At 34.9% G+C, this 9,692-nt stretch overlaps 1 protein-coding gene across 1 annotated transcript in view; it reads left to right on the top strand.

Annotated features, from left to right (window-relative positions):
• Positions 1-858: 858 nt before the first annotated feature.
• The window catches only part of ERBIN (erbb2 interacting protein), a gene marked incomplete at its 5' end in the record, with an annotated part of 36,920 nt that continues 28,086 nt past the window's right edge, over positions 859-9,692 (top strand). The window contains 8 exon segments of the mRNA XM_029084793.1: positions 859-922; positions 2,611-2,685; positions 4,405-4,549; positions 5,042-5,114; positions 6,296-6,425; positions 6,780-6,895; positions 7,913-7,982; positions 9,016-9,115. Coding sequence (XP_028940626.1) covers positions 859-922; positions 2,611-2,685; positions 4,405-4,549; positions 5,042-5,114; positions 6,296-6,425; positions 6,780-6,895; positions 7,913-7,982; positions 9,016-9,115 — 773 coding nt within the window.

The raw sequence follows: 9,692 nt of genomic DNA, 5'->3' as shown, positions 1-9,692 counted from the left end.
ATTATTAACTGTTCTATGTAAATCTCTTATTAAATAAATACAGAACATAATGTTGTATGAGGGATTCACAGCACCTTTGAAAATATTTTTACATAGTACTGCTGTTGACTGGAGTACTGATCATGCAGATCACCAAGTACAATGATAGATAATCTCTGTGGGGTCCCCAAAGTTAACTTAAATGGGGGGAAAAAGTTGCCAAAACACAACCTGAAATATAGATTTTACTTTATTTCAGTCATTGATTTTGTCTTTGCTGTAAGTTGGCTTAAAGAGTATTGATGTGTCACAAAATCCAATTTAGTAATCTGATTTGTTGTAGGACTAGAGAAATAGTTAGGATTCCAGACCATGTCATATGGAAGCAACTTCGTCAGCAGCCTGGAGAGGGAGAAAGGTGTTGTTGGTTACTGTGATTCAACAGTGGTCTTCTCTGTTTTAGGTGATCATTAGGCAGATCATTTCGTCTTTGAGAGGAAAACATCCAGCCTTTGGCTACTGAGAAGACTTATTGTGATTGTAGGCGAAAAGCTGGAGCACTCAAAAGAAGAGTAACTTAACTGAGTTACTCTTTTTCATAAAGATTACTCTAGTAGTCTTTAGTATTTGTAAACTAATCAATCTGTAGATGAGTTGCAGTGAGCTCTTTGTGTGATAATCACTAGTCAGCATTATCATTAATATGGGCCTGGTTGAACAGTTTGTGAAAATTTTACTTTATTTAGATATCGGTCCAGTTACAGAACAGCATCACTACTTAATACTGATTAAAATAATATATTGATATTAATACAGGAAGATTGGATGTAACTGGTATTTTCTTAAATCTAATTCCTTTTTAATTCCCTTCCTGTGCAGAACCATGTCCAGACTGACTCAGCTGGAGAGACTGGACTTAGGAAGTAATGAATTCACAGAAGTGGTGAGTTTTGCCTTAGGGACAGAGCTTTGTGTCTTTTATAAATCTCTTTATCCTTTAATCTATATTTAATCAGTATGAAAATGTAAACATCAGCTTAAGAGTTCTGCTACTGAGCAAATATTATGTATACCTTATACTACTTTATGGAGCATGATATAAAAACTATGTGCATATTCTGATGAATATGAGTATGTTTTCCTCAACTTGAAAATAACACTCTGTGGTATAGTATTATCATGTACAAACTATTTAAATCCAAGGGAAACTATATTCATTTTAAGTTTGAATATTGTTCAAAATAGTATTTACAGTTGAGGTGCTCAGATATTTCCCGGAGCATGGATTGGCTTGTTTTCTGTTCATGATCTCACAGACAAATACATCTTATATATACAATCATTTGATTTCTCTCTGTTTCTACAAGTACTTTCCTGGATAAAGGAATTGAAATAGAAGTATAGTGGAACATACTGACCTGCCATATAATAAAGTCAAGCCTTTGCGTGCCACTAGTAGATCATGCAGAGCTGAAAACTTGCCTAGATGTATGGTTTGGCAGATAGCAAAGTGTATTTAAGGAATTTTCATTGGTATTGTTACACTTCCAGCCATTACTGTTGCTCTACCGTGTTCTCATTACAGGGTACATATTCGTGTGGGAGCCTTAAACTAACGTGCCAAGGCCCACATTAAGCTATAACAGCCAGGAACTAGGTATAGGCTGCAAAGTTACCTGTTTGGGTATATTTTTGGCTGATTGCTTCACCTCTCCCAGCCTTTCAGCTACAAGTGTCAACTATGGGTAACTTATTTCATTAAGATCTTTTGGTAAAAGCACGAAAAGGCTTGAAACCACTTTTTGATTAAAGATCGGTCTGAAAGGTAATCCTCAGTTAAGATTTTCTTGGAAAATGAATCACTGGGAGTCAGGACTGCAACTCAGGGAGGAATGCTGTATACTTACAGTACAACAAAATTAAGTTCTGTATTTAAATGAACTTGGCTGTAGTTATTGAGGCGCAGTAGCACCTGTTTTGTATTTCTTTCTAAGGGGAAAGTTTAAATAGGAAAGCACGTGCAACATGGATGTTTACCAAGAAATGGTCTTTCTCTGATACATAAGATACTTCTAACAATAACTTGTAATAGAAGCACAATCCTGCACTTCACTTTATGGATGGAGTGGTTTGCTTGTATGGTGCAGATGCACCCTTTGTTGCTAGAAAATTTAAATTTGTTTTTGCTTTCCTCAAAACTGCTAAATCATTGTGGTTTTTGAAAAACAGCTCTTCTGAGTTGATGGAATTTGAGGGGCTTTAGACCTCCTCCATGAAGGAGGAAATTATACATGTAACACTTACTATGTGCTGCAGTTAAATATAATACTTTCTGTAACAACAATAACAACAAAAAAAAAGCCCAAACCAAAAAACCACAACACACTTCTGTAAGTATTATTAGTGCTGTGGTGCTGTGATCAACTTCTTAAAAGATTTTTATATATCTGGTATATATTTACAATTCAAAAAGTGAATTATCTGGGTTTTCTTTGATGACTTTGTAAAAAAAGTGTATATGATGACTATAATAAGTTATTACTTAAAATTATAATAAAAGAATCACTGAAGTTGTTTTTGTCTTTCACTGTTTTTTGTATGAAGTTTTTAAAATATGGCTTCCCTTTACAGCCTGAAGTACTGGAACAACTGAGTGGGTTAAAGGAATTTTGGATGGATGGTAATAGACTAACACTTATTCCAGGGGTAAGTTCTTTACTGTGTTAAACGTTTAGTATTTTAGTTTATAGTGGTATGAACTTTGTCAGCTATCATATATGTTAAAGTTGCTGTGTAATTTTAATGTTATTTAAAGCCAAAAGGCTAAATGCCACTTAAATGTGTAACGTTAGTCCACTTAGAAATGGTCACTGATCATGAGAGCTGGTTACACAGCTTTTCTTTCATTGAAAGTTATATGCCTTTCACCTAAAAATTATGTTCCAGTTGAGGAAAGGAGTAAAAATCCTGGATCAAATTCTGAAGCAAATTAGGGTCCTCTGGTGCTTTCAAAAAGGGACTATTTTGTGTTAGACAGAAAGCAGGAATTTACAGGATAAGTATAATATGTGGATTTTTACTGGTCAGAGCTGTAAAGCAAGCAGTGCCTGTTGATGTCCCATGTATGCAGAGAGCATGGCCAATTCCTGAGAAAATGTTCTGTTGACTTTGGGTTCCTCACATCTCTCAGAATTATATAGGGTCCAGGGTGACTTATTATTGTAGTACTGGCAAACCTGTGCTTATGTTGTAGTAAATTAGTAAATGAGTATTTGAAATTTGGGAAGCAGTGATCTGTTTTCAGACTTGAAATCACTAGCAGTCTTCTCATGTGAGGCTTTCTTGCCTGTCGGTAGTCTTCTCTACTGTCTTTCTTCAGCTAATTCTTTCTTAAAGAGTTAAGTGGATGTATTAAACATTTCTACTTTACAGTAAAAGTAAAACTGTATTTGTGAAAGTGACTGCATCTTCCCTGTGAAGATTTTAGTAGAGTAGTGTGCACAAACCTTCAAGCTTATTCTTGGTTCATATGGGAAGGTAATACAAGCTTATATTTTGACTTGTTTCTTTAGTTTAGTACAATTAGGGATTCATTGTTGTTGCTTTTCAGGTTTAATAGGATACAGTTTTACACAAAAGGCAAAAATAAGCATTAAGGCTACAAAGATGGTTAAGGGGCTGGAGCATCTTTCTTATGAGGAAAGACTGAGAGCTGTGTCTGCTGAGCCTACAGAAGACTGCAAGCAGACCTTATTACTCTTTATAAATATCTAACGGGCGGGTGGATGGGGCCGGACTCTTTTCAGTGGTGCCCAGTGACATGACAAGGGGCAATGGGCACAAGCTGAAACACAGGAAGTTCTGCTTAAACATGAGGAAACACTTCTTTACAGTGAGGGTGCCAGAGCACTGGAACAGGCTGCCCAGAGAGGTTGTGGAGTCTCCTTCTCTGGAGATGTTCAAAACCCGCCTGGACGCTTTCCTGTGCAACCTGCTCTAGGTGAACCTGCTTTGGCAGGAGGGTTGGACTAGATGATCTCCAGAGGTGCCTTCCAACGTCTACCATTCTGAGATTCTGTGAAAATACTTTACTGGAGCCTAATTAAGTCCTTACATTATCTGTCTCTATCTGAAGTTCTAAAGCTTCAGTTACTTGATTCATGGTAACTGATCAAACCATTGCAGCAGACGAACCAGAGAGACCTGCAGAATTACTATGCTGTGTGTGTGGAGAAGCATCAACGGTGTGTATCTGCACAAAATATATCATTATAAAGCTTGGGGTTTTTTTATAGAATTGTATTCCAGCACTATAAATAGGTTTTCTCTTTTCCTCTGGCATTATGTTTGCTCATTATCAAATTTGCTGGATTTTTTGTTTTGAACTTGCATTTTTTAGAATGCATTATTTTCTCTTGCTTTTAGTTCATAGGAACTTTGAAACAACTGACCTACTTGGATGTTTCTAAAAACAACATTGAAGTAGTTGAAGAAGGTATTTCAGGTTGTGAAAGCTTGCAAGACCTACTGTTATCCAGTAATTCACTTCAGCAACTGCCAGAGTCTATTGGTTTGTATTTTCTGTTAATTCATGTTCTTAAAAGCTTATAGCTTAGACACAGAACACTTAAAAATAGTCAAATGTCATTTTAGATTGAAGTTTCAATTGATTAAAAGTGCCTGTTTTGGATAAAACTGTAATACATAGCTGAATAGTAACATTTATATTTGTTTTGTAGCATTCATGACTTTATACATTAGTTTGTAAATGGATGAGAAACTGTTGACTATAATAGAGTAAAAAAGAAAAAATATTTTTTTTTCTCTCTTCTTCACCTCCCTCAGCCCCTCTGCCCCATGTCTGCCACATCGTAAGCTGGCGAACAAGTTCTGTAAGCTTGTCTGTTTATTTCATTAGGTATACAGCACTATAGCCATGCCAGGGAATACAGGAGATGTGGTTGCTTGCCCATAGTTGGTTTTTTTTCCCTTAATTTAAAATTAAAACTAAGCTTAATGAACTCACATGCCCTTTTTGATTTACTTGTTCATTTTATTACAGGTTCCCTGAAGAAGGTAACAACACTTAAAATTGATGAAAACCAGTTAATTTATTTGCCAGACTCCATAGGAGGGTAGGTATATCTCCTGAATAAAAGGTTGAATTGCCTTTCTGTACACTTTTTGGTAGCAATGGCTCCTCTTTTGAATGTTTTTCCACCTTCTTGATTTAATTTCTTCTACATGTTAATATCTTAATAAAATTGAAAGCAAGTGTTTTCATATGTTCTAGTTTGCAGCATGTATATTCTTTATGTATAATTATTTAATATGAAAAGACCTGTGTTCCTCACTTATTAATACAACCACCAATCTATAAAAGAAAAACTGAACGTGAAAGAAAGCAAGATGTTTAAAAAGGCAGTCAGCTAACTGAAACTGATTTTTGGCAGTAACATAGCTATGGCTGTAGATGGTATTGCAAATAGTTGAACTACTATAACAAAACTTGTAAAAAGTTAATCTGAACACAAACATTTATCTTTTTTATATTATAAAGAGAATTTTCACCTGTTCATCAGCAGGTTTCTCTAATGTATAATTTGGTCTTCAGCAATTTAATTTAAAACTCACAAAGAACAGCAAAAATAATTGCTACAGAATTAAGTGCTATACGAATGAAGGGTGTTTGTTCCAATTTCTTTTCTCCTGTTATAATTAACGTAGATTATCTTTTGTTGTCAGAATTTACAAAATACTTCACTGCCAGATTCTTAGGTTCACTCTCTCTAAAACTTGAAATTATTTGCTTATTCAGAAACTGTACTCAACTCCTGTTTCAGTATGATCTGTCCCATTCTGAATGTTTTCAGAGCCTTGCAGTAGCACATTTTCCATGTAGTACACGAACATTTGCTGTTGCTGACCACTCTGTTTTCACTGAATGCTCTCTTATGAGGGGAGTTTAAAGATCATTAAGCCCCCAAAACCCACACACATAGAAAAAAAACCCACCACCACCCCACCCTCCCTCTCCCCCCAAAAAACCCCACCAAAAATGCCACAATCAACCAACTCCCCCCCACCCCCTCTCCCCCCAAAAAAACCCAAACAAAGAACCAAACACCATTTAGGTGATTAGTAAAGGATTCTTCTGAGATTTTAATTCCCTTGGATTTCAGAGTTGTATTTCGAATTACATTTTATATTTGTAGTTAATAGTGGTATTAACTTAATTTAAACTTAGATTATTCAATTAATATTGAATGAATAAACCTGTATGGAAGAGTGATTTTATTTTAATTTTTTTTTTTAGGTTAATATCAGTAGAAGAACTGGACTGTAGTTTCAATGAGATTGAAACATTGCCTTCGTCAGTTGGGCAGCTCTCTAATATAAGGACGTTTGCTGCAGATCATAACTTTTTAACACAGCTGCCATCAGAGGTATGTATTTAATTACAAAACTGTAAAATTAATTTTTTAATGTATTAAACTATATAGTCTGTGCAACTTTTGGATAACAAGTTAATGATTCTTGAGGAGATTTTCTTCATGTATGTTTTAAAGGAGGGTGTATACAAATATACAAGTTTTCAAATAATGAAATTCTGAATTCTTTTAAGCAAGAAGTAGAAATTTGTTGCTAGTGTGTTGAAACTAAAAGAAAGTTTAATATGTAAGAATAAATTAATTATACTTTACAGGCAAAAATTGCTATAATACTAAGTGTTTTTAAACAGTAAAATTCTGCATATTTAGAGTTGTGAAGATGAATTAATTCTTTGGGGTTTTTTTCAGATTGGAAACTGGAAGCATGTAACAGTGTTGTTTCTGCATTCTAATAAGCTTGAATTTCTCCCTGAAGAAATGGGTGATATGCAGAAATTGAAAGTCATCAATCTGAGTGACAATAGGTTTGTGAATGCATTTATTCAAGTATAAATTCTATAAAATGCCATAATAATGTAGAGATATTATTAATATATTATGCTGTCTTTTGTTATCTCACGCACAGCTTAGAAGCTGAGATGCACGTATTTAGTGTATTGTTGTTGTATTCTGTATCTTGCAGTTCCATTGTATTAAGCTGGTTTTATTTTAATAAATTGGCACATGGCATATGCATTGAAGCATAGCTTCAATACATTCATGATTGTTAGCATGTATTTTTCTGGAGAATTAGTTTGGTTATTTTCATAAAACTTTTGATTCTTACTTAAAAGTTAATAGCTTCCTGTATTGCATATGGACAACACAACACAATATCACAGTATAGGGCAAAACACTTGAGTGTGTTGGGGAGAAGGGAAAAGAGTTGTGATTGACAAAATACTTCTCTTCTGGGAATTGCCAGTTTGTAGAATTGAAATATATTGGTAGAGATAGGTCCAGCTGAGTTCTCCCTCCTGTTCTGCCAATCCAGCTTCTCTGTACTCTGTCTGTCGCTTGATTTATCCATTAGTGCCAGAGCTTCCATTATCCAAGGCAGCCCCTTTCCCACACATTTATCTTTGGAACAAACTATCTTCAGGTGTAGCACTTCTTTCTTAATTGTTGTGCATGTATATTGAAAGATGAAATACTGAGGATTCAGATTAATTCATTCAGGTTAATTTTCTTCAAAATTGTATTCAAGTAACTGAACTGAGTTAAATTCAAGTTACCTTGTCACTGTTTTTAAGCTGCTTGCTAACTGGGCAGAAAAGTGTCTTTTTTATTTGAGTCTGTTTGGTTTTTGTTGTTTGGTTTTTTTTAAGTTGCAGGTATAGCTTTGAATCTAAATTAAGTGCTGTTGCCTTTCAAGTGTCAATAGTTATTAATTTAACTATGTCTGTAAATGTCCTTTTTAAACACTTTTACAAGCTAATACAGGATTGTGTCTTATCAGGATTGATAACTTTACTTACATAAATTCTTGTTGTAACTTACAGACTGAAGAATTTGCCGTTTACCTTTACAAAACTGCAACAGCTCACTGCTATGTGGCTATCAGACAATCAGGTGAACTTTTTGAAAACTATAAATAGATTGTTGTTGTCTTTATTCCTAATGGGACTGGCAAATACTGAGCCATCTGTTAAATAGTGAGGCCTGGTATTACCTATATATATGAGTGCTTCCTTGGCATTACTATGTTGGTTCTTCTGAAATAAGCACAACTGAGCCTACCTGGGTTTGGAGACTTTCATTCCTTATAGTAATGTTCTGTGCTGTTAAGAGGTGCAATTTAGCAGATGTTGGCTTTTTTGTTTTTTTTTTTTTTTTTCTTTTTTCTTAATTCTTGTTTGTACAGGAGAGTTAACGCTTGATAAGCTAGTACTTGAATGTGTAGCGTGCTGTTTCTTCCACAGCTCTACTAATGGGGAAATTTAACCTGCCTTTTTTGAGTTAGATTTCTTGCCACACCTTTGAACTCTTGACTGTCCATGTTTCAAGCTGTTAAGCCGTAACTCATGTGCCTGTGGCTTGTATTTTTGCTGTGTATTGAAGCCCACTGTACTATGCTGATTTTCTGAATGGCATTAAGGTTTACAGAGCTGCTAGAAATCCACTAGCTTCAGTTATAGTGTAATGAAAGCACTTCTACTAATATAATAATTTCAGGAATCTCCTGCCCTTTTTCATAAGGGATGGGTGATATTCAATTTGGTGTCAATATGAAAAATTGAGTACAAAATTTTTCTCTTCGTATGATTATCTGCAGCTTTAAATGGCCAAGTGTATGTGTGTATTCCAGGTCAGCCTGCTTTGGAATAATTAAAGTCCTAGCAAGAAACTGGGTTATTTTTTGAATATCCAGTGTTTGCTTTTCTCTTAAAGCTGTTGCTAAGTTTCAGTTCTCAGTCAAAGCCTGTCCTCAAAGACAGACATGTTAATAACTTCGTTTTGTGAATATTATTCAGAGGAGAAATCGCTTAATACAGGGCAGAGTAGTCTTCAAAGTAATGGAACAGACATGCTCTGTGATATGTAAATTATATTTACTTTTTTATATATATTCTCATAACATATTCTTCTTTAATTTGCTTCCTAGTCTAAACCACTCATCCCTCTTCAAAAAGAAACTGATCCTGACACACAGAAGACAGTGCTTACTAATTACATGTTCCCCCAGCAACCAAGGACTGAGGATGGTAAGAAATTCTGAAATACCCTGTCAGAATACTGACTTTTGAAAACAATAGTGGGAAGACTGTCCAGCTTATAAGATTTTCACTAGATAATACTTTAATACAAGTTTGAATTAAACTTGTAAGTGATGAAGAGTTACATCTGAAGAATGAGAACAGTAACTTAATGTGATCTACATACTGGTAAATTCTAGATGAAACTGTTTCATTGAGTGAGGTGAGGAATGGACTGGTGGGATCACATTTTGAGGTGGTTGCCACTTGCCACTGTGACACCCTGTTTCATTCCAGCAGAGTTTAGTGGTTTGGGGTGAAATTCTCCTTGGGCAGGTGTCTGCTTCAGACTGACTATTTTAACAGAATGTTAGACAAAATGTTTCCTCCGTTACCGAGTACATATTTTTTGAAAAGTATATAGCATTCTGTGTTTTATTTTAAAAGGAAAAAAAAATCAGTCCAGAAAAAAAGCATTTTGCTCACATTTAGTTTGAACTGTTTTATAAAAGGTTAGGCTCAAAATATTAAGACTTTGCCAGAAAGTTATTTCTGCACACTTGTGAAATAGTTAAGAAAATAAGTA

This window comes from Antrostomus carolinensis, unplaced genomic scaffold, assembly GCF_000700745.2.
Source record: "Antrostomus carolinensis isolate BGI_N321 unplaced genomic scaffold, ASM70074v2 scaffold16984, whole genome shotgun sequence".
Classification (NCBI taxonomy): domain Eukaryota; kingdom Metazoa; phylum Chordata; class Aves; order Caprimulgiformes; family Caprimulgidae; genus Antrostomus; species Antrostomus carolinensis.
Note: the sequence above shows the minus strand (reverse complement) of the source record. Positions and strands in the feature narration are given on the sequence as shown.